Raw genomic sequence first — 26,226 nt, forward strand, 5'->3', positions numbered from 1 at the left:
ATTTCCGTTTTGCACTTTTTTGAATTAGATGTTTATCTTTATTTTTGCACATTTTAAAGCAAAATAAGCAATACTTTTACTTTTGAAATGCTTATACTATTGCAGAATATTAAGATTTGCACTGGATGTTTACTTTTATATTTGCACATTAAAAGCAAATAAGCTACTTTTAATTTTGTTAAATGTTTACATTGTTACAGAATATTTTGTCATGTTGTTGTCAATGTTGACTGAGTGGCCATACTTTTTTTTTTGTAAATAAAAGCCATGCCTTTTGAAAAAACTGGCCTACATTTATTTTTTCATCTTCATTTTAAATAAAAAAAATAATCGGTAAAAGGAAAAATAATCTATAGATTAATCGAAAAAAATAATCTATAGATTAACCGATTAATCGAAAAAAATAATCTATAGATTAATCGATAGAAAAATAATCGTTAGCTGCAGCCTTAATAAATATATATAAATATATATATATATGGGCAGCATGGTGGAAGAGGGGTTAGTGCGTCTGCCTCACAATACGAAGGTCCTGAGAAGTTCTGGGTTCAATCCCGGGCTCGGGATCTTTCTGTGTGGAGTTTGCATGTTCTCCCCGTGATTGCGTGGGTTCCCTCCGGGTACTCCGGCTTCCTCCCACCTCCAAAGACATGCACCTGGGGATGGGGTGGATTGGCAACACTAAATTGGCCCTAGTGTGTGAATGTGAGTGTGAATGTTGTCTGTCTATCTGTGTTGTCCCTGTGATGAGGTGGTGACTTGTCCAGGGTGTACCCCGCCTTCCGCCCGATTGTAGCTGAGATATATATATATATATATATATATATATATATATATATATATATATATATATATATATCTTCTTTTTTTTTAAATTTATCTCGAGGGCCGGATTTTGGACGCTGGCGGGCCGTGTCCTACCCGCGGGCCCTAGTTTGGGTACCCCTGATCTAAACTTTACCGCTGCCGTTATTTTTTTTTCTATAGTTTTATTGTAATATTTTCAGAATGTGTTCTATTTTTTTGGCCAAAGTAAGACAAAGAAAACAACCTGAAGTTGTCTTGACTTTTTAGTTTTCATGCCATGATTTTAATAGTCCATGTGCACAGATTTTCCTCCATGCGGTCCCTGAGCTAAAATGAACGTTGCCTGTACAACAAATACAGATTTATGGCCACACTTTGACCCTGGAAAATAATTTAATTTCTTATGGGAAAACGTACGTACTTTACAAGACACATGTTATAGGTTCTGGAGCTATAGAGTTATACAGGAAGGGATTTTAAGCCACTTCCGGTATTGAGGACTCTTATTTTGGAAGTGACCGCAAATCGTCTACATCTTTGTCTCTGTCGCTTCACTTCTTCTGAGCTGGCGGCCGTCTGGCAGCTGCTGTGCAGAATAAAGAAGACTTGTTTTACTGTCGGGCGTGTGGCGTGACGTCTCACCATGGCTTGACCATCTTTGCGCCGACGGACCGCTTGCTTCAAGCTGCAGCGAGAAGAATCCTAAAAGGCGAGATGTTCCGAGCTCCCTGCAGCGGCACACGAACAACACCGCCGATACCGGTCCGGGGACACCGCGATGCTGTTCAAACGGAGAGCCAGGTAGCGTTTGCTTGCTCGGAGGAGAAATGTGGGTGGCAAACAGAAAAAAGGGCAGAATTGCGATGCAGGGATTGTGTAGCGAAGCGAGAGAGAGGAGATATCTATGGGTGGGTTCCTCTCACGCGAAGGCCTTTCTCCTGGGATTTTTTTGTTGTTGTTAATATATTTCTTTCCAAAATGTTCCCTCATATTACCCCCATATTATTTTTGTGTGTTAGCACAATAAAATAAATCGGGTATAATGTCATGATGATGTTACAACAGCACACGACCAAGACTAGAAAGAGGCCGGACAAAAGTATTTGGACCGGGGGTCGGCAACCCGCGGCTCTTTCGTGGCTCTGTTGGAGCTTTTTCAAATAAAAAAGAGGAGGAAAAACATTTTTTTGTTTGTTTTAATATGGTTTCTGTATTAGGGCAAACATGACATAAACCTCCCTAATTGTTAGAAATCACACTTTTAAAGGGGAACATTATCACAATTTCAGAATGGTTAAAACCATTAAAAATCAGTTCCCAGTGGCTTATTTTATTTTTCGAAGTTTTTTTCAAAATTTTACCCATCACGCAATATCCCTAAAAAAAGCTTCAAAGTGCCTGATTTTAACCATCGTTATATACACCTGTCCATTTTCCTGTGACGTCACATAGTGATGACAATACAAACAAACATGGCGGATAGAACAGCAAGGTATAGCGACATTAGCTCGGATTCAGACTCGGATTTCAGCGGCTTAAGCGAAATTGAAGAAGAAACTGAAGCTATTGAGCCATATGGGTTTGAACCGTATGCAAGCGAAACCGACGAAAACGACACGACAGCCAGCGACACGGGAGAAAGCGAGGACGAATTTGGCGATCGTCTTCCAACCAACGATTGGTATGTGTTTGTTTTTAAAACCGATGAAAACGTTTTTAAAACCGACGAAAACGACACGACAGCCAGCGACACGGAAGAAAGCGAGGACGAATTTGGCGATCGCCTTCCAACCAACGATTGGTATGTGTTTGTTTTTAAGTGTTGTAATGTTTTTAAGCTAAATTATTGGTAAACACAGTTTATGTATAATAATTCACGTAAAACCGCGAGTAATGAATAAAGTTTCCATCAATTAATATATTCTGTAGACATACCCTCATCCGCTCTCTTTTCCTGAAAGCTGATCTGTCCAGTTTTGGAGTTGATGTCAGAAGGGTCCGATAATGTCCAACTCTTAATTACCGATTCCGATATCAACCGATACCGATATATACAGTCGTGGAATTAACACATTATTATGCCTAATTTTGTTGTGATGCCCCGCTGGATGCATTAAACAATGTAACAAGGTTTTCCAAAATAAATCAACTCCATCCATCCATCCATCCATCCATCCATCCATTTACTACCGCTTAGTCCAGGGGTCGGGAACCTTTTTGGCTGAGAGAGCCATGAAAGTCAAATATTTTAAAATGTATTTCCGTGAGAGCCATATAATATTTTTTAACACTGAATGCAACTAAATGCGTGCATTTTTAAGTAAGACCAACATTTTTAGAGTGTAATAAGTCTCTTTTTCTTTTCAATAACATTGTTATTCTGAAGCTAAACAATAATTAATAAAATACTTCTTACCATTAATGCGACTTCTTGAACAGGTGTGGTAGAAAACGGATGGATGGATTAAAATGCATGAGAATGTTTTATATTTTGTATGTTATTTTTAACACTGTGATTACCAGCGGAATTATTCATTACTTATCGGGTTAAGCAATGTCAGCTAAGATTTATCTGAGAGCCAGATGCAGTCATCAAAAGAGCCACATCTGGCTCTAGAGCCAGAGGTTCCCTACCCCAGGCTTAGTCCCTTCGGGGTCGCGGGGGGCGCTGGAGCCTATCTCAGCTACAATCAGGCGGAAGGCGGGGTACACCCTGGACAAGTCGCCACCTCATCGCAGGGCCAACACAGATAGACAGACAACATTCACACTCATATTTCCACACTAGGGCCAATTTAGTGTTGCCAATCAACCTATCCCCAGGTGCATGTCTTTGGAGGTGGGAGGAAGCCGGACTAGAACCCACGCAGTCACGGGGAGGACATGCAAACTCCACACAGAAAGATCACGAGGCCGGGATTGAACTCACGACTACTCAGGACCTTCGTATTGTGAGGCAGACACACTAACCCCTCTACCACCGTGCTGCCCATAAATCAACTCAAGTTATGGAAAAAAATGCCAACATGGCACTGCCATATTTATTATTGAAGTCACAAAGTGCATTTTTTTTTTTAACATGCCTCAAAACAGCAGCTTGGAATTTGGGACATGCTCTCCCTGAGAGAGCATGAGGAGGTTGAGGTGGGCGGGGTTGGGGGCGCGGGGTTTGGGTAGAGGGTATCGGGGGGGTGTATATATAGCGTATATATATATATATATATATATAGCGTCCCGGAAGAGTTAGTGCTGCAAGGGGTTCTGGGTATTTGTTTATTGACGCTCTGTACTTCTCCCTACGTCCGTGTACACAGCGGCATTTTAAAAAGGCCACAAATTGTACTTTTTGAAACCGATACCGATAATTTTGAAACCGATACTGATAATTTCCGATATTACATTTTAAAGCATTTATTCATTTCAATGGGAACTTCCTGGAAATTTGGGAATTTGGGGAAAAGCGGGATTTTTTGGAAAAAGGATTAGGAGCATGAATGTCCTGAATGAGCTATATTGGTTGGTGTTGGAATTGTTTAAATCAGTCAAGAAATATTGAATTAGTAACAGTTTTTAATTGAGAAATTCCTGGAATTTGTGGAAAGCCAGGAATTTTTCTTGTTCCTTAACCAAGTTAGTTTTTGTCCTGAATATGAGGAGTGTTTTGATGGTGGAACGGTTGAAATGGGTTGAAAAATGTGAAAGGAGTAGTCGAACTTAAGAAGGGTGGAAATAGGTTACCAAAAAACGGGAATTCTTGGAAGTTTGTTGAATGTGGAAAAATGGTAGTTTGAATCCCCAGGATGAGTGGAATGTGTTGAAGGTGGAAGGGTTTGAATCAGTTGAAGAATGTGGGGATTGTGGAAGTTTGACAAATGGCCAATTCATTTTGAATGGGGAAAATGCAAAAAAAAAGAAATTCATTATGGGAAAGCCGGGATTTTTTTTTAGAATTGTAGAAATAGAGCACACAATTCCTGAACAGGCTGAATATTTTGACGTTGGAACGTTTTGAATCAGCGGGAAAATGTGGGAATTGTGGAACTTTGAAAAATATCTCATTGACTTCAATGGAAGTTTCAGAAAAATTGGGAATTTCGGTAAAAGCTGGATTTTTTTTTGAAAATGGAATGGTCTGAAGGAGTTCAAATGGTTGGTATTAAGTGTTCTAATCGGTTGAGAAATGTTGAAGTAGTAACATGTTGAACTAAGAAATGGTATTACGGAATTCCTGGAGTTTCGGGAAAACCCAGAATTGTTCCTGTTAAAAAAAAACCTATGTTTTTTGTCCTGATTAAAAGGAATATTTTGACGGTGGAGCAGTTGAAATGCTTTGAAAAATGTGGAAGGAATAGTCGCCAGAAAAAAGGGTGGAAATTGGGCTTTGGAAAAGCAGGAATCCTGGAAAATCCTGGAATGTTTTTGAACTTGTAAAAATGATGGTTTGAATTTCCAGAATGGTGGAATGTGTTGATGTTGGAATGGTTTGAATAGGTTTAAAATGTGGGCCTGCACACAAAGGCAGTGCCTTTAAGGTTTATTGGCGCTCTGTACTCTTCCCTATGTCCGCGTACACAGCGGCGTTTTAAAAAGTCATACATTTTACTTTTTGAAACCGATACTGATGATTTCCGATATTACATTTTAAAGCATTTATCGGCCGATAATATCGGACTGCCGATATTATCGGACATCCCTACTAAAAACCTTGAAAAAGCTTGGATTTTAATGTTATGGTAAATGGGTTATGCTTGTATAGCGCTTTTCTACCTTCAAGGTACTCAAAGCGCTTTGACACTATTTCCACATTCACCCATTCACACACACATTCACACACTGATGGCTGGAGCTGCCATGCAAGGCGCTAACCATCAGGAGCAAGGGTGAAGTGTCTTGCTCAAGGACACAACGGACATGACGAGGTTGGTAGAAAGTGGGGATTGAACCAGGAACCCTCAGGTTGCTGGCACGGCCACTCTCCCAATGGCGCCACGCCGTCCCGTTTTTGTGTTTTGGAAATGTCATTTCTCGGCAGTCTGACTCAATAGGCTACTTACAAAATGGAAAAAAATCAAATAAGTTTCCTTAAAAATGAAAGCTACACGCTTGATCTGTTGGCTTCGCACGAGCCCTTACATTAGGTTGTTGTCATGTATATACAGCTCCGCGTCACCCCCAAGAGGACAGTGGTGCATCGGTCCATCATGCCGGGAGGTTGTTGTTTTAATGAGCATTGGATGGAAAATGACAAATACAAACTTTAGATTAAACGTGCACCATATCCACGTGTAGCCTGCTGCAAAGTATGCAAAAAGGAAATCCAGCTTTTCGCAATGGGAGAGTCGCTCTCGAGTCATATGAAAGGTAAGCCACAGAGATTACTAGCCCAACAAGTTAACTAACGTTAGCTAAAGTTTAGTTTTCTAACCTTTTGGTACATGCTGGACCTAAACTGTGAGATCAGTGCTAGGTTTCTTGTTAATTACAGACAGTTATTAGGAGCTATGAAAGGAAAAAAGTGAGCGTTTGTCAATGAGAAATTATAATGTTAAGAACTTCCCTCAACTGAAAATCAATTTGTTATCATAGCCACAGTTATAAGGCTAGATATGCTTAATGAAAGGTAACCAAGGTGTTGTGAAACAAACAAACTATTTTCCTTTAATGTATTATCCTTAGGGGTGTAACGGTACGTGTATTTGTATTGAACCGTTTCGGTACGGGGATTCGGTTCGGTTCGGTTCGGTTCGGAGGTATACCGAACGAGTTTCCACACAAACATATTAAGCTAAGCTAAAGTCTTAACAAGCTGCTCCACTTCCTTCAGCCTGTGTCTGTCAGTACACAGCACCCAGCATTGTCCCACCCACACAACCATCTGATTGGTTACATACAGAGCGGTAATAGCCAATCAGCAGTGCGTATTCAGAGCGCATGTTGTCAGTGCTTAGCGTTTTGCAGGTAAGCATCAGGCAGCGGACTCTCCCCAAATTATAATAAACACCTCCTAGTCAACTACTAGTAACATCACTATGAGCCCGTTGACCTTCTAGAAATATAAACTGCAGCTCAGCTCGCTCGCAGTCCTGGCTTGAGGTGAAGGCTAATTCACTTTTAGCGTAACGTTAGCTCATTTTGCGGTGTGTGTGTGTGTGTGTGTGTGTGTGTGTGTGTGTGTGTGTGTGTGTGTGTGTGTGTGTGTGTGTGTGTGTGTGTGTGTGTGTGTGTGTGTGTGTGTGTGTGTGTGTGTGTGTGTGTTACGGACAGCAAAGCCCTGTCTGTCTGTTATTTCACTTTACCTTTTTCTGTGTTTATTGAGCTGTGTTGAAGCAGCAAAAAAGGGCATTATGTTAAATGAAGAGTTTCTGTCTCTGATAGTTGATATAATAATGTAACTACATCATTAAGCCTACATGAACTCTATGGTGTTCAGGGATGAATAGTCTCTCCTATTGCTATTGTACTATTTTTTCAGCTATAGTTACATTAGTCATTAGTAATGGAGCAGTCTAGTTTTGAATGACAGGGTCCCTGCTATCACATGTTGATAAAAATATAACATTTACATAATAAAAATCAACTACAGGCTTCCCAAATGATGTAATAAATTAAGCATGATGTGTTGACTTGAAACTGTTTAATGTTGCACTTTTTATATGTAGAAGAAAAGTTTTGTCATTTTATTTAATCTGAGCAACAACTTGAGGCAGTTTAATGTTGATTAACATGGGCAGAATTATTATAGTGTTCCCAATGTTAAAAGGATAAAGCCTTTGTTTACAAATTTGGTAAATAAAGAACCAAAAACTATATTTTGTTGTTTTCTTACTGTACCGAAAATGAACCGAACCGTGACCTCTAAACCGAGGTACGTACCAAACCGAAATTTTTGTGTACTGTTGCACCCCTAATTATCCTTGTATTAATGTGGAACAGTTTTGTTACTAAATGAGTGGAATTGACATTTTGAGGGTGCGTGTATTTATATCACATTATGCAGTTTACAAGCACAAATACGGTGTGAATCAATCGGTGCTGTTCGATATTATTGAGGGCTGTAAGTAAGAAAAAGAAGAAGAAATGTGAAAAACAACACAATTGGAGACACGTTTGCAAACACCAATGACATTGAATAGTCTACAAAAACACGGCTTTATTTTCTATGCACCATTCAGTTAATAACTGCTGTTTCAATGTTTAGGCTTAGGTTTTAGCAGATTTTCCATATTTCTCCTACAGACAGCATTTGGTGACCTCAAACAACAAGGCTATGGATTGATTCACACTGATTTTTGCCTTTTGAAGGGTAGTGCAAAAACTGGAAAATTGATCTTGAAAGTCCTTAAAAAGTGCTTGAATTTGGCCATGGAAAAGGTGTATGAACCCTGGGCACGATAACTTAAAAATAAATACAACTACAGATTGTTTTCTTTGTTTAAAAATACAACAAGCACGTTCTGAAAATGTACAAATCATAATGTTGTTGGGTTTTTTTTACACTTACATGTTGTGGTTAATAGTATTCTATCTTTATTTGTCGTTATTTATATTTTCTGAATAAATTATGTGATAATGTTCATCAGTCAACTCATTGGTGTTCATTTTCAATCTATGAAGATAAGAAAATTATATCAAAATCAAATTACAGTATGTTATTGATGTAGTTTGATCATTTTCCTCAACTGATGTACTAACATCATGTGGTTTATTTTGTACATCATCTACAAAGATACAAATAATTGCTATTGCGACATCCAGTGGACACATTTAGAACAGCAATTTCTTTCATTCAAAAATTTCAGGTTCATTTTTATACTTGACAAACTCATCCCGCGGGCCGGTTAAAACCTGTTCGCAGGCCTGATCCGTACCCCTGGTTTATATTAAACATGCTTCAGTGATTAGAGACTATTTGGCAAGCGCCGTTTTGTCCTACTAATTTTGGCGGTCCTTGAACTCATCGTAGTTTGTTTACATTTACAACTTTCTCCAACTTTCCAAGACCTGTTTTATGCCTTTTTTTTTGTCTCATTTTGTCCACCAAACTTTTAATATTGTCTGTGAAGACACATAGGTGAGCTTTGTTGATATTATTGACTTGTTTATTGTTTATTGTTTATTGAGGATCCCCATTAGCCGACGCACAAACGCCAGGCTAGTCTTCCTGGGGTCCTTTTCCAAAAGTTCAAAGTAAAATAATAGTACACAGATCCAGTTACAAAACATACACAAATCCAATTACAAATAAAAGAAAGGAAAATACAAAGAAAATACTCAAAATAATAAAATAAAATAACAGTACACAGATACAGTTACAGAACATACGCAGATCCAGTTACAACAATAAAAGAAAGGAAAGAGAAAGAAAAGAAAACAATTCTCAAACTAATAACATGCAAGATTAACTCTTAAGTCTAAAAAGTGACTTTACATGTTTCTTAAATGCTATTTTACTGGGAAAAGTCCTACTATTTGCATGAAGAGTATTCCATAATGAAATGTCTCTGTATAAAACAGTGATTTTCATTGAATTAGTTCTTGGTTGTGGTCATGCAAATAGACCTTGAGTTGAAGCTCTGGTACTGTAGTGGTGAACATCAGCATTATAACCAATCTGCTTAAAGGGGAACATTATCACCAGACCTATGTAAGCGTCAATATATACCTTGATGTTGCAGAAAAAAGACCATATATTTTTTTTAACTGATTTCCGAACTCTAAATGGGTGAATTTTGGCGAATTAAACGCCTTTCTAATATTCGCTCTTGGAGCGATGAGGTCACAACGTGGCGTCACATCGGGAAGCAATCCGCCATTTTCTCAAACTCCGAGTCAAATCAGCTCTGTTATTTTCCGTTTTTTCGACTGTTTTCTGTACCTTGGAGACATCACGCCTCGTCGGTGTGTTGTCGGAGGGTGTAACAACACGAACAGGGACGGATTCAAGTTGCACCAGTGGCCCAAAGATGTGAAAGTGGCAAGAAATTGGACGTTTGTTCCGCACACTTTACAGACGAAAGCTATGCTACGACAGAGATGGCAAGAATGTGTGGATATCCTGCGACACTCAAAGCAGATGCATTTCCAACGATAAAGCCAAAGAAATCTGCCGCCAGACCCCCATTGAATCTGCCGGAGTGTGTGAGCAATTCAGGGACAAAGGACCTTGGTAGCACGGCAAGCAATGGCGGCAGTTTGTTCCCGCAGACGAGCGAGCTAAACCCCCTATCGACCCTAGCTTCCCTGGCCTGCTGACATCAACTCCAAAACTGGACAGATCAGCTTTCAGGAAAAGAGCGCGGATGAGGGTATGTCTACAGAATATATTCCATCCATCCATTTTCTACCGCTTATTCCCTTTGGGGTCGCAGGGGGCGCTGGAGCCTATCTCAGCTACAATCGGGCAGAAGGCGGGGTATACCCTGGACAAGTCGCCACCTCATCGCAGGGCCAACACAGATAGACAGACAACATTCACACTCACATTCACACACTAGGGCCAATTTAGTGTTGCCAAACAACCTATCCCCAGGTGCATGTCTTTGGAGGTGGGAGGAAGCCGGAGTACCCGGAGGGAACCCACGCAGTCACGGGGAGAACATGCAAACTCCACACAGAAAGATCCCGAGCCTGGGATTGAACCCAAGACTACTCAGGACCTTCGTATTGTGAGGCAGATGCACTAACCCCTCTTCCACCGTGCTGCCCACAGAATATATTAATTGATGAAAATTGGGCTGTCTGCACTCTCAAAGTGCATGTTGTTGCCAAATGTATTTCATATGCTGTAAACCTAGTTCATAGTTGTTAGTTTCCTTTAATGCCAAACAAACACATACCAATCGTTGGTTAGAAGGCGATCGCCGAATTCGTCCTCGCTTTCTCCCGTGTCGCTGGCTGTCGTGTCGTTTTCGTCGGTTTCGCTTGCATACGGTTCAAACCGATATGGCTCAATAGCTTCAGTTTCTTCTTCAATTTCGTTTTCGCTACATGCCTACACACTACAACCATCCGTTTTAATACATTCGTAATCTGTTGAATCGCTTAAGCCGCTGAAATCCGAGTCTGAATCCGAGCTAAAGTCGCTATAGCTTGCTGTTCTTTCCGCCATGTTTGTTTGTGTTGGCTTCACTATGTGACGTCACAGGAAAATGGACGGGTGTTTTTTTAACGATTGTTAAAATCAGGCACTTTGAAGCTTTTTTTAGGGATATTGCGTGATGGGTAAAATTTTGAAAAAAACTTTGAAAAATATAATAAGCCACTGGGAACTGATTTTTAATGGTTTTAACCATTCTGAAATTGTGATAATGTTCCCCTTTAAAAAGAGCTGTGGGGTACTTGTTATGAATAATGTTTCGAATAAATAACAATAAACTGCTAAACTTGTTTTTTTTTTTTTTTTTTTTTTTGCTAAACTTGTGGGCTTCACGGTGGCAGAGGGGTTAGTGCATCTGCCTCACAATACGAAGGTCCTGAGTAGTCTTGGGTTCAATCCCGGGCTCGGGATCTTTCTGTGTGGAGTTTGCATGTTCTCCCCGTGACTGCGTGGGTTCCCTCCGGGTACTCCGGCTTCCTCCCACTTCCAAAGACATGCACCTGGGGATAAGTTGATTGGCAACACTAAATTGGCCCTAGTGTGTGAATGTGAGTGTGAATGTTGTCTGTCTATCTGTGTTGGCCCTGCGATGAGGTGGCGACTTGTCCAGGGTGTACCCCGCCTTCCGCCCGATTGTAGCTGAGATAGGCTCCAGCGCCCCCCGTGACCCCAAAGGGAATAAGCGGTAGAAAATGGATGGATGGATGCTAAACTTGTGTGAAGGGCTAATCAGGCATATTTGGTCACTGCATTACTGCAAGATAATCGATGCTAAAATGCTATTTAGGCTAGCTGTGTGTACATATTGCATCATTATGCATCGTGTGTAGGTATATTTGAGCTCATTTAATTTCCTTTAAGTTCTCTTAATTTGATTTATATGTGTATGTCTCAGACACATTTTCTGTATGTAATATTGACAGCATTTCTGACTGTTTGTGTACCGTTATAGACCACAGCAAACGTTACCCAGCTTGCAAAGATTGTAATAAATCTAATAGAGGACAGCCTGCTGTTTCCTTTAACTTGGACACACACATCTATACCTTTTGGCATTTCTAAGCCAGTAATTTCCAGGAGTTATCTCACCCTCTGAGAAGCCTCCCTTTTACTAATGATTTTGAATGTTGTAAAGAAGTGTAAAATAAACATTACATTTCAACATTTCTGTCAGCAAAGATTTGCGTCAGCCTGCGACGCATAGTCATTTTGATAGTAGGCTATTATAGCTAATATAGACACTTACATAATGTGTTGTCGTCATTATAACACTTATACAAGGCTTTTATTTTTTTGTGGCTCTAGACAGATTTTGTTTTTGTATTTTCAGTCCAATTTGGCTCTTTCAACATTTCGGGTTGCCGACCCCTTATTTGGACAAATGAAAACAATAATTCAACCATTCACAAAGATCAGAATCTCATGAAAATGTCGACTTTTAAATGGGCCAACAAGAAAATAGTACCTAATTTTAGGGAATTATATACTGTGCCTTTTTGTGTAAGCAGGTTTGTGTTCATTTCCATTAGGTATTTGGAAGCCATTGGTCATTGAACAAAAATCCACCATTTATGCGACTTGTGCAGATTTTGGCGAGTTCTGTCAGCTTTCGCTGGGTAACCTGGCCTTGTCTGATCAGATCATTCATAAGAAATTGCCACTTTGACTTCATCTGACTTCCATGTTTTATACAGAACAGCAACATGGGAAGCTAATTTCAAGGAGGATAAAGTACAAAATAACTTGACTCATACTAACACTATAGTGTTGTCCCGATACCAATATTTTGGTACCAGTACCGGTACTAAAATTATTTTGATACTTTTCGGTACTTTTCGGTGCTACTCTAAATAAAGGGGACCACAAAAAATTGCATTATTGGCTTTATTTTAACACAAAATCTTACGGTACATTAAACATATGTTTCTTATTGCAAGTTTGTCCTTAAATAAAATAGTGAAAATAAAGACAACTTGTCTTTTTTTAATAAGTAAGCAAAGGCGGACTGGTACTTTTCAGAGGTGGTATAGTACCGAATATGATTCATTAGTATTGCGGTACTATACTAATACCGGTTGGGGACGGTGTGGCGCAGTTGGTAGAGTGACCGTGCCAGCAATCTGAGGTTTCCTGGTTCAATCCCCACCTTCTACCAACCTTGTCACGTTCGTTGTGTCCTTGAGCAAGACACTTCACCCTTGCTCCTGATGGGTCGTGGTTCGGGCCTTGCATGGCAGCTCCCGCCATCAGTGTGTGAATGTGTGTGTGAATGGGTGAATGTGGAAAAGCACTATACAAGTATAAGCCATTTACCATTTACCGGTATACCATACAACCCTATAACACTACGGGGAAAACGATGTAATAATGTGAAGAAAAGCTGCAACTTGAGAACACTAAATCCTGAATATTTCAAGTCAAAGTCCGATTTTTTCAAAAGAAAGTTGCAAATATGGCGAAATGTTACAAGAAAAATGTCGCATTCACGAGAAAAGAATTGTAATATTTGGAGTATACAGTGAGACTTACCGAGAACCGGTCAGAAACTCGACTCTAAGGCATTGGTGGGTAAACTACCGTCTTTTTAATCTATAATCTATCAATTATTAGAACAAAATTGTTTCGAGAATTGCCACGACAAAACTGATACTAGATTTCGACGCATTGTCAAAAAAAAGGGTGATCGACAACACTGCTCCCACTGAAAGAGAATGTAAGTGTTAACCCTCTAATACCATTTTTGTGTATATTTGAGGTTCTGATATGATATTGTTGAAAACAGATGTTGCGCAAGTCTACTCTCAGTTTGGCAAGTCTACTCTTCGTTCCAACTAGGGTTGTCCCGATACCAGTATTTTGGTACCGTTAGCGGTACTAAAATGTATTTCAAAACTTTTCAATACTTTTCTAAACAAAGGGTATCAGAAAAAATGGCATTATTGGCTTTATTTTAACAAACATTTTACGGTACATAAAACATGTGTTTCTTATTGCAATTTTGTCCTTAAATAAAATAGTGAACATAGTAGACAACAGTCTTTTACAGTGACGTGCGGTGAGGTTCATGACTGGTGAGGCACTGACTTCATCACAGTCAGATTTACAAACATATGAACCCTAAAGAGTATCTTATTCACCATTTGATTGGCAGCAGTTAACGGGTTATGTTTAAAAGCTCATACCAGCATTCTTCCCTGCTTGGCACTCAGCATCAAGGGTTGGAATTGGGAGTTAAATCGCCAACAATTATTCCCGGGCGCGGCGCCGCTGCTGCCCACTGCTCCCCTCACATCCCAGGGGGTGAAGAAGAGGATGGGTCAAATGCAGAGGACAAATTTCACCACACCTAGTGTGTGTGTGTGTGTGACAATCATTGGTACTTTAACTTAACTTTAACTTTACACATACAAACTGTAGCACACAAAAAAGCACATTTAATAAAAAAAACGTTATTATGGTCTTACCTTTACTTATAAGTGCGGGAACAGTGGTGTTGGTGTTAACTTCGCATAGTGTTCTTCTCTACTGGTTGACTGCATGGTCCAATGGCCGTAGAACAGGGGTCTCAAACACGCGGGCCAATTGCGGCCCGCGAGACGTTATTTTGCGGCCCCCACCTTAATATGAAAGTTTAATGTTAGTGCGGCCCGCAAGTTTTAAATGAATGGCGCTTGACAGCGTTGTGTGCGGAGCTGAAGGAATCTACCAATCACGGTGTGGTATATGGCTCTCGACAATATTGAGGGCGTGCCGTGATGGCACTGCCTTTAGTGTCCTCTAGGACCTGTCACCACGCCGTCTTTTTCTCCATACAAACAGTGTACCGGCCCAGACACATGTTGTATGAGGCTTCTGCAGGCACACACAAGTGACTGCAAGACATACTTGAGCAACAGCCATACATGTCACACTGAGGGTGGTCGTATAAACAACTTTAACACTGTTACAATATGCGCCACACTGTGAACCCACACCAAACAAGAATGACAAACACATTTCGGGAGAACATCCGCACCGTAACACAAAATAAACACAACAGAACAAATACCCAGAATCCTTTGCAGCCCTAACTCTTCCGGGCTACAACCCCCCCCCCCCCCCCCGCCCCTACCCTCCCCATCTCCCGAATTCGGAGGTCTCAAAGTTGGCAAAATGCATTTACGTCACTTGCTTGATGCAAGCAGAGAAACATTTTGACGCTTTTCCACGACACCCGCACACGCTCTTCCTCCCTCTCTCCCTGCCTCCATCGCTCGACCGCCTGCTCGCTCCGGCGCCGTTGTAAACAGTCCGGGCGCGGAAGACAAGCGGTCCGGTAGCTTCCAAAGCACTCCGCCGAAGGACCGAGCAACAATACAAAACTGTGGTGCACTGGACCCCAGCGCTGATTCTCCAACAGAGAGTCGCTGGGCGACACGTTAGTCGTGATGTTAGCCCGTTCGGGGCTAATTGTGCTACCGTAACTGTAAACTCCACGGCGAGCCGCCCCCCCCTCCCGTTGGCTCTAGACAGAGACGATTTTTGTTATTTGGGTGCAAAATACCCCTGCGTTAGTGGAAAAGCGGCAAATAAGTGAAAGCGACAGAAACGTTGCCATGGAGACGAGGGTTTTCTTACGTACCTGGCTGCAGTCACACCACGACACCTGTCCGTCAGTAAAAAAGTCCCTGATAACCTGGACCAATTCAAACCGTTCTTTGTTTTTTTTTATTGTTTAATTTGCATTGCCTCACACGATGAACACTATATATTTTTATATGACGCCGGATAACACTCCGGAAGCCGTCACTTTTTTGCGCTCGCTATCCCGGTACTTCCCGCCGACCACCGTGTTGCTGTAGGGAGGAAAAGCGGAACGACACATTGCGGAAATAACATTATTCTGCGTGCGTCGGCTAAATACAAATATATTCCACAACCACAAACATGTCTTTTTCAAAGCCTGCAGTGAAGAGAAAAGGTTAGTGATGAGCAAAGACAATTCCAGGTAAAGTGGGACATGCAATATTTCTTTGTTGAGCACAGGGGCACCCCGACGTGTCTTATTTGCACAGAGAAAGTTGCGGTGCACAAGGAATACAATTTGAAACGTCATTATACAACTAGACATGCTGAGGAGTACCAGGCAGATGAGAGAGTGAACCGGGTTGCAAATTTTAAAACCAGTCTACTGAGGCAACAAGATTTCTTCAAGAAAGCAAGCGAAAAGAGCGATGCAGCAGTCAAAGCTAGCTACATGGTGAGTGAGATGGTTGCTAGGGTGGGAAAGCCATTAAATCAAGGTGAATTCATTAAAAAGTGCATGTTGGATTTTTTTTAAGAAATCTTTTCTTGCGGCCCAGCCTCACCCAGTTTCTGCATCCAGTGGCCCCCAGGTAAATTGAGTTTGAGACCCCTGCCGTAGAACGAATCTGGACTCATCGCAGAACATAACCTTCTTGGATGCTCAAAATCAGTCAAGAGTAGGGCTGTGAATCTTTGGGCCACACACGATTCGATTCGATTATTGGGGATAATGATTTGATTCAGAATCAATTCTTAATTCTAAACGATTCTCGATTCAAAAGCTATACATTTTTAATAACATTGGGGGCCAGTTATATGGTTAACTACATTCCAGCTCTGATCAATTTATATATTACTTAAATAAAACTGTTTAATGTTTAAACTAAACATTTAATAAAGTCAAATACAAATAAGTCGACAAGAGAAGTATCCAACACTTCTTTTTCTAAAGTAAATCTGTACAGCAGATACAGATCATCTACAAACTGTACTTCAACAGTATGATTTGTCTGAGTGGCTGGACAGGACAGATTGAAAAAAAAAAAAGATTTTTGATTATTTTGAATCGATTAAGAATTGTTACAAATAGGAATGGCGATTAATTGAACAATCTACTATTTTGACACCCTTAGTCAATAGCAATATAAGTTTGACGTTGGTAGAGAAGATTTGGGAAAGAGTCAGCGCTTATGTTCCTTTCAAATGTGGCACCATTCAAAAGATTAATACGCAGGCTTTCGAACGACACAAGATTTATTGCAACATAATCAACCAACTACAAATAACGTTACTTTTTGTTCTGGAACTTATAAGAAAAATATCAGATTTCTTTGAAGAAAAAGTCTGAGGCTTTGAAAAAAGTAGCAAACAAGAAAGTTGAGACGAGAAAAGTTGTGATTTTACGAGAAAAAAGTTGCAAAGATATGAGGAAACATTGTAATGGTACGGGAATCAAGTTGTGATATTTCAAGTGAAAAGTCTGATTTTTGCAAAAAGAAAAAAAAGTAGCAAAAGAGATGTAGTTTAATGTACAGTACAGGCCAAACGTTTGGACACGCCTTCTCATTCAATGCGTTTTCTTTATTTTCATGACTATTTACATTGTAGATTGTCACTGAAGGCATCACAACTTTGAATGAACACATGTGGAGTTATGTACTCAACAAAAAAAGGTGAAATAACTGAAAACATGTTTTATATTCTAGTTTCTTCAAAATAGCCACCCTTTGCTCTGATTACCTTTTCCCACACTCTTGGCATTCTCTCGAATGAAAGAAAACACATTGAATGAGGAGAAGGTGTGTCCAAACTTTTGATCTGTACTTAACATATTACCTAAATAAAACTGGTTTTGTTTGATACAATTCTACCCAAACATTTAAGAGAGTCAAATACAAATAAGGCAACAAGAGAAGTATCCAACACTTCTATTTTCTAAAGTAAATATATAGATCATCTACATCAACAATATGATTTGTCTGGGACAGATTGAAAAAAAAAAAATAGATTTTTGATTATTTTGAATCGATTAAGAATCGTTACAAATAGGAATGCGATTAATCGGAAAATCTACTTTTTTGACACCCTTAGTCAATAGCAATATAAGTTTGATTTTGGTAGAGAAGATTTGGGAAAGAGTCAGCTCTTATGTTCCTTTCAAATGTGGCACCATTTAAAAGATGAATAAGCAGGCTTTCGAACTATACAAAATTTATTGCAACATAATCGACCAACTACAAATAACGTTACTTTTTGTTCTGGAACTTATAAGAAAAATGTCGCATTTTTTTGAGGAAAAAGTCTGAGGCTTTAAAAAAAGTAGCAAACAAGAAAGTTGAGATGAGAAAAGTTGTGATTTTATGAGAAAAAAGTAGCAAAGATATGAGGAAACATTGTAATGGTACGGGAATCAAGTTGTTCAAGTGAAAAGTCAGATTTCTGCCAAAAAAAAAAGCAAAGTAGCAAAAGAGATGTAGTGTAATGTGTTTATTGCAGGAAAAAAGTTGCAAACATGATAAAAAAAAAGTTACATGGGTGTGTTCAGGGTTTCCCCTAGATTGTGGTGGAAGCGTGGTTAGGAGCATGGTCAGCATGACACCATTGTATAATTTGCTATAATTTTTTTTTTTAAAGGCTAAAAAATGTATGCATACATTTAAAAACAAATCTGTGTTATTAGTATTATTAATAGTATTAACATCCATCCATCATCCATCCATTTTCTACCGCTTGTCCCTTTCGGGGTCGCGTGGGGCGCTGGAGCCTATCTCAGCTGCATTTGGGCAGAAGGCGGGGTACACCCTGGAAAAGTCGCCACCTCATCACAGGGCCAATACAGATAGACAGACAACATTCATACTGGTCATTCATACGCTTCCACCGCAATCTAGGGGAAACCCTGAACACACTCATGTAACTTTTTTTATTCATGTTTGCAACTTTTTTCCTGCAATAAACACATTACACTACATCTCTTTTGCTACTTTGCTTTTTTTTTTTGGCAGAAATCTAGGGCCAATTTAGTGTTGCCAATCAACCTATCCCCAGGTGCATGTCTTTGGAGGTGGGAGGAAACCGGAGTACCCGGAGGGAACCCACGCAGTCACGGGGAGAACATGCAAACTCCACACAGAAAGATCCATATATTGTTATATTACATAGTTCTGCTATATTTTCAATTGTTGAAAAATGTAGTTTGTTGAGAATTTTTCAAGTGTCTATAGACTTTTTGTGACTTTTTGTTTAGCAACCAATCTAGCATGTTTTTGTAGTATTATTGGAGTCATTAGTAGTCTTTTTGGAGACTACTACTTCTGACCCTCGATGTCGGCGACAAAAAGCGAGCTGGAGCGAGCATGACGGCACATTTGCTTTGCGTTGCTGCTCCAGTTGGACTTTCTCTCCTTAAAAGCCGTCACTGTCCACCTAATATTTGCACATTTTGTAAATCCGCAATATATATTAAAGTTACGTCCACATCGCAGACAAGCTGACTACGCTTCAGACAATCGCGTGACAACATCTGGTTTCAGCAGCGCTGTTTTTGGTGTTCAAAGTCTTTTTTTCAGCGGCCGAATTTTCGGTGCATTGCTCGTCAATCGTGCGCAAATAATAGGCTATATCCATTCATACTGTAACGACCTGTAGGCGGTAATGTCTCATGTTCATGTGGTTTTGATTTGTTTTTAATTCTTCCCATGATTGCAAACATCCGTGCCTGGAAGGGGTTGGCGTTGAATGAGGAAGAGTTGTGGGTCTAAGGCAGCACAGAGACTAAAATGTTTACATGGAATCGGGCCGGTTGTTAGCATAAGATTGGCAATAAAAGTTAAGAGTAGTGTCGGACTTTTGACTTCTTCTGGAGGCTACAATACATTTTAATACAATAATTTATTTTCATGTAAAAACTCTTTATTTTCAAGATGCGGCGGCTATAATTTTGCCGCGGTGGTGTGCCACCATCAGTTACATTAAGGGGAAACCCTGATGTTATGAGAGTAAAGCGGTGACATTTAAGTAAAACGTCTGTTTTTTTCCAGAAATAGTCTGATGCTTTAAAAAAAGTAAAATAAAATAAAACTTTGTGGAAAAAAGTCACAAATTTAGAAAAATATGTTTAAATACTATGAGAAAAAAGTTGCAAAGATAATGTATGAGAAAAAAGCAGACAGACTAAAGAAAATATTATAAATACGCATAATTTACAGCAAAGCATATCCAATAAATTAAGACCTCAAAGAAGTGTTTTAAATGTCCTCATAGTTGGCATTTAAATGATGATTGAAGACCAGAGAGACCACCATATTTAACAAATATTGTTTGTTCACAGATATGGTTAGATGTAAATATTGATTATTAACTAGGTTTAGCGCTCTGAATGGTATTTTGATGCTGTTCCTCTTTGACTTGAAGGTTATCAACCTGACCTGACAAGCTGCTGATGAGCTTTGTTGACTGGAATTGCGTTGATAAAGTGTGACACCTCTTCTGTTGCATTATTTATGGTTAACTTCATCAGATATTTTTGTGTTTGGTGCACCCTGACCAAACCAAAAAGGGATAGGAAGAAGAAAAAAGGAAACCGAAGAGGAATTGTAGAAACAAGAAGTAGGATAAAACAGAGACGAAAACAAACACACTACATCAGCATATAGCTACAAATCATAATAAGAAATTAGCAAAAGTAGGCGGACTAATGTCCTGAAAGCCTAACAAGTGGGGTCAGGTCGCATGATGTGGTTGAAATGTTATTAGTAGATTGCACAGTACAGTACATATTCCGTACAATTGTCCACTAAATGGTAACACCCGAATACGTTTTTCAACTTGTTTAAGTCGGGGTCCACATTAATCAATTCATGGTACGCTTTGGATGACCAACTCACGAGGGAAATCTTCTCCCCAGGATGTTGCGATGGCTGGTGTGTGGTCGTGTGGGTCCCGTGTGGATGTGGAAAGCGTTGCTCGTCTTCGTTGCCGTTGCTTTCGCTGGCCAACTGCTGGGAATCATCTTCAGCAAGAGGTAAAACAACAATATTGTTTTTGTTATATGTTGTGTACCTATCAATTCCGATCATAATGTTTCAACAAATACATCTGCACACCCACTGTTTTTGTCCGGTAGTTTCCTTTTCTACCAGAGGACATCTTTACCACAGGAAAGCATAATTATTGCTTTGTAAATCTTTCGAGCGTTTTTGAAATACATACAGGTAAAAGCCAGTAAATTAGAATATTTTGAAAAACTTGATTTATTTCAGTAATTGCATTCAAAAGGTGTAACTTGTACATTATATTTATTCATAGCACACAGACTGATGCATTCAAATGTTTTTTTCATTTAATTTTGATGATTTGAAGTGGCAACAAATGAAAATCCAAAATTCCGTGTGTCACAAAATTAGAATATTACTTAAGGCTAATACAAAAAAGGGATTTTTAGAAATGTTGGCCAACTGAAAAGTATGAAAATGAAAAATATGAGCATGTACAATACTCAATACTTGGTTGGAGCTCCTTTTGCCTCAATTACTGCGTTAATGCGGCGTGGCATGGAGTCGATGAGTTTCTGGCACTGCTCAGGTGTTATGAGAGCCCAGGTTGCTCTGATAGTGGCCTTCAACTCTTCTGCGTTTTTGGGTCTGGCATTCTGCATCTTCCTTTTCACAATACCCCACAGATTTTCTATGGGGCTAAGGTCAGGGAGTTGGCGGGCCAATTTAGAACAGAAATACCATGGTCCGTAAACCAGGCACGGGTAGATTTTGCGCTGTGTGCAGGCGCCAAGTCCTGTTGGAACTTGAAATCTCCATCTCCATAGAGCAGGTCAGCAGCAGGAAGCATGAAGTGCTCTAAAACTTGCTGGTAGACGGCTGCGTTGACCCTGGATCTCTGGAAACAGAGTGGACCGACACCAGCAGATGACATGGCACCCCAAACCATCACCCAACCATGCAAATTTTGCATTTCCTTTGGAAATCGAGGTCCCAGAGTCTGGAGGAAGACAGGAGAGGCACAGGATCCACGTTGCCTGAAGTCTAGTGTAAAGTTTCCACCATCAGTGATGGTTTGGGGTGCCATGTCATCTGCTGGTGTCGGTCCACTCTGTTTCCTGAGATCCAGGGTCAACGCAGCCGTCTACCAGCAAGTTTTAGAGCACTTCATGCTTCCTGCTGCTGACCTGCTCTATGGAGATGGAGATTTCAAGTTCCAACAGGACTTGGCGCCTGCACACAGCGCAAAATCTAGCCGTGCCTGGTTTACGGACCATGGTATTTCTGTTCTAAATTGGCCCGCCAACTCCCCTGACCTTAGCCCCATAGAAAATCTGTGGGGTATTGTGAAAAGGAAGATGCAGAATGCCAGACCCAAAAACGCAGAAGAGTTGAAGGCCACTATCAGAGCAACCTGGGCTCTCATAACACCTGAGCAGTGCCAGAAACTCATCGACTCCATGCCACGCCGCATTAACGCAGTAATTGAGGCAAAAGGAGCTCCAACCAAGTATTGAGTATTGTACATGCTCATATTTTTCATTTTCTTTCTTTTCAGTTGGCCAACATTTCTAAAAATCCCTTTTTTGTATTAGCCTTACACAATATTCTAATTTTGTGACACACGGAATTTTGGATTTTCATTTGTTGCCACTTCAAATCATCAAAATTAAATGAAATAAACATTTGAATGCATCAGTCTGTGTGCAATGAATAAATATAATGTACAAGTTACACCTTTTGAATGCAATTACTGAAATAAATCAAGTTTTTCAAAATATTCTAATTTACTGGCTTTTACCTGTATATATTGATGACCATTACCATTTTTCTGGTGGCATTGCGACTTTAATCTTGTAACTTTTTACTCAAAGAAAACTGGAAGTAGTTTACTTTGCGTGACTTTTTATTAAGACTTTAGTTTGCATGGCAAAATTCCTTTGTTTTCACGACACTACGACTTTATACTTGTTCTCAAGGATGATCTTGAGGTTGGACCCAGGACCAATTTACAGCCTTTTCTTTTGTACCGACATTCCTATTTTCTTTGTCCTTCCACAGCCCGTACAAAAACCACACTGAGCAAAAAAACTACAACACTTACGAAAAAACAAACAATCTCATGGCCAGTTAGGAGGTCCAGTCCTAAAGTCTGATTTGATTTACTCTAAGATGGGAAAACTCTAAGTGACGTGATCCAGAACAGCTGATCTGGGTTAGTTGTTTGGTTAGTTGTTGATTCTGAGTTAAAGGGTTACTGCGTTTTTTTTTTTTTTTGCCTATCATTCACAATCCTTATGAAAGACAAGAACCCAAATGTATTTATTTATTTATTTATTTTTTGTATTTTAATTGTTCTGCCCTAGGCTCCAGCGCCCCCCGCGACCCCAAAGGGAATAAGCGGTAGAAAATGGATGGATGGATGGATGGATGCCCTCACTATACAGGTAAAAGCCAGTAAATTAGAATATTTTGAAAAACTTGATTTATTTCAGTAATTGCATTCAAAAGGTGTAACTTGTACATTATATTTATTCATTGCACACAGACTGATGCATTCAAATGTTTATTTCATTTAATTTTGATGATTTGAAGTGGCAACAAATGAAAATCCAAAATTCCGTGTGTCACAAAATTAGAATATTACTTAAGGCTAATACAAAAAAGGGATTTTTAGAAATGTTGGCCAACTGAAAAGTATGAAAATGAAAAATATGAGCATGTACATTACTCAATACTTGGTTGGAGCTCCTTTTGCCTCAATTACTGCGTTAATGCGGCGTGGCATGGAGTCGATGAGTTTCTGGCACTGCTCAGGTGTTATGAGAGCCCAGGTTGCTCTGATAGTGGCCTTCAACTCTTCTGCGTTTTTGGGTCTGGCATTCTGCATCTTCCTTTTCACAATACCCCACAGATTTTCTATGGGGCTAAGGTCAGGGGAGTTGGCGGGCCAATTTAGAACAGAAATACCATGGTCCGTAAACCAGGCACGGGTAGATTTTGCGCTGTGTGCAGGCGCCAAGTCCTGTTGGAACTTGAAATCTCCATCTCCATAGAGCAGGTCAGCAGCAGGAAGCATGCAGTGCTCTAAAACTTGCTGGTAGACGGCTGTGTTGACCCTGGATCTCAGGAAACAGAGTGGACCGACACCAGCAGATGACATGGCACCCCAAACCATCACCCAACCATGCAAATTTTGCATTTCCTTTGGAAATCGAGGTCCCAGAGTCTGGAAGAAGACAGGAGAGGCACAGGATCCACGTTGCCTGAAGTCTAGTGTAAAGTTTCCACCATCAGTGATGGTTTGGGGTGCCATGTCATCTGCTGGTGTCGGTCCACTCTGTTTCCTGAGATCCAGGGTCAACGCAGCCGTCTACCAGCAAGTTTTAGAGCACTTCATGCTTCCTGCTGCTGACCTGCTCTATGGAGATGGAGATTTCAAGTTCCAACAGGACTTGGCGCCTGCACACAGCGCAAAATCTACCCGTGCCTGGTTTACGGACCATGGTATTTCTGTTCTAAATTGGCCCGCCAACTCCCCTGACCTTAGCCCCATAGAAAATCTGTGGGGTATTGTGAAAAGGAAGATGCAGAATGCCAGACCCAAAAACGCAGAAGAGTTGAAGGCCACTATCAGAGCAACCTGGGCTCTCATAACACCTGAGCAGTGCCAGAAACTCATCGACTCCATGCCACGCCGCATTAACGCAGTAATTGAGGCAAAAGGAGCTCCAACCAAGTATTGAGTATTGTACATGCTCATATTTTTCATTTTCATACTTTTCAGTTGGCCAACATTTCTAAAAATCCCTTTTTTGTATTAGCCTTAAGTAATATTCTAATTTTGTGACACACGGAATTTTGGATTTTCATTTGTTGCCACTTCAAATCATCAAAATTAAATGAAATAAACATTTGAATGCATCAGTCTGTGTGCAATGAATAAATATAATGTACAAGTTACACCTTTTGAATGCAATTACTGAAATAAATCAAGTTTTTCAAAATATTCTAATTTACTGGCTTTTACCTGTATGTATTGAAGTTATACAGCTTGGCAGACTGCTAACAATCCAAGACGTTCCGCTAACGTTCCGAAGCAGATGAATCCAATTAGGCTCTTTATTGTTGTTGATCTTGCTTTCTCTTGCACACTACTTTAGTCTTGTACTTATCTTTACTTTTGTCTTGCACTTTACTTCTAAAACTGAAATACACACAATGAAAATTGTATACGCCATGTGATTCAAACAACATACTGAAATGTAATACACAATATGTAAATATTAGCTTTACACAAATATACAATACTAAAATCAAACAAATACTTGAAAATATTTAGGATGGTGGAAATGTATGACTGGCAGTCCTCAAAACATCCACTAAAACAGTCACAAAAATAGTTTTTCCATAAACATCTTACTATCAAATTGAACCACTTTCGACCTTAATATTGAGTTATATAAACAAGTTAAACAGTTTACTTACAGACTTCTCTTTTCCAAGGCTTGTAAGAGCCAACACAATTTGTCTGCTTCTCATTTGTCTCATAAACTGACTTCCTGAAATCGTTTACCCAGAAGTGTCTAAACAAATCAGGTCTAGTAATTTCCTATCGCCACAAGGTGTCAGTAAGAGATTACAATCAAATGAGTATAACACTAAATTGTAATAATAGTCTTGTTCAGGTGGCTAGCAATGCTGCTAATAGGAATAATCAATTTTGCTTCTAAATTACTGTCAAAATGCATCCAAGAAATGCCAACAATACCTCATTTACATTTTATACCCTGCAAAATAGCCAAGCTGTAGCAACATTATTATAAGAGCAAACACTACAAGCTACATGTAGCTTAACTACATTTTCCAGTAGCTTGGCAGGAGCCTAGCTACTTTTTTTTAACCAGTAGGGATTCCTGTTGCTTAGCTACTTTTAGAGCCATGTAGTGAAGTAGCTTACATTAAAGCTACAAGCTACAAAGAGAGAAAATGAAGTGCGAAATGAAGCAAAAAAAAATAAAATATGGAGAAAATAAAATGACCTGGATGAATGAGAACATCCATGATGATGGGTTGGTGTTCGTATGATGAGTCACAATTGGCTAAGGTTAGGCCGAAACATTACGGACTGGCCAATCAGAGGCAAGATAAGGCGGGTCATCGAAACTAGTAAGCAAAATCATAACAGACACGCACTCATGTCACATGACAACGAGGGAGTCGGAGACAGAGGGACGTTTTAAGCTGACCACTCCAAAAAAAAAAAAACATACTTCAAAATGTCAGAGGAATTCTCTCCCGCAGATTAGATCATAATGTGTGTCCTTGGCCATATTTAGACAAACGTATGCGTTTTAGAGAAAACAATTCCGTTATTATGTAAACCAAAATCATAACTGCTCTCTTCATCTAAGACATCCAACACAAATTTAGGAACACACATTAAGGTGAGTTGAGTTCATGAAAAGTTTTACTGCACATAACCATTACCAACTGTTCTTAAACAACACACGTCTTTGTTTTTTTGGACAAGATATAGATAGA

General features: G+C 39.8%; 1 protein-coding gene across 4 annotated transcripts in view; it reads left to right on the forward strand.

The window, feature by feature from the left end:
• The window catches only part of gal3st4 (galactose-3-O-sulfotransferase 4), a 77,836-nt gene that overhangs the window by 32,249 nt on the left and 19,361 nt on the right, over positions 1 to 26,226 (forward strand). For 2 of the 4 annotated variants that reach the window (XM_061961201.2, XM_061961202.2), the window contains exons 1-2: positions 1,355 to 1,608; positions 20,595 to 20,711. In XM_061961201.2, coding sequence (XP_061817185.2) covers positions 1,586 to 1,608; positions 20,595 to 20,711 — 140 coding nt within the window. In that variant the 5' untranslated portion in view covers positions 1,355 to 1,585. Of the gene's footprint in view, positions 1 to 1,354; positions 1,609 to 20,594; positions 20,712 to 26,226 lie in introns of those variants that run through there. The other 2 variants (XM_061961200.2, XM_072913161.1) reach the window with 1 other exon arrangement.

The sequence above is a fragment of the Nerophis lumbriciformis genome, linkage group LG05 (assembly GCF_033978685.3).
Source record: "Nerophis lumbriciformis linkage group LG05, RoL_Nlum_v2.1, whole genome shotgun sequence".
In the NCBI taxonomy this organism is placed as follows: domain Eukaryota; kingdom Metazoa; phylum Chordata; class Actinopteri; order Syngnathiformes; family Syngnathidae; genus Nerophis; species Nerophis lumbriciformis.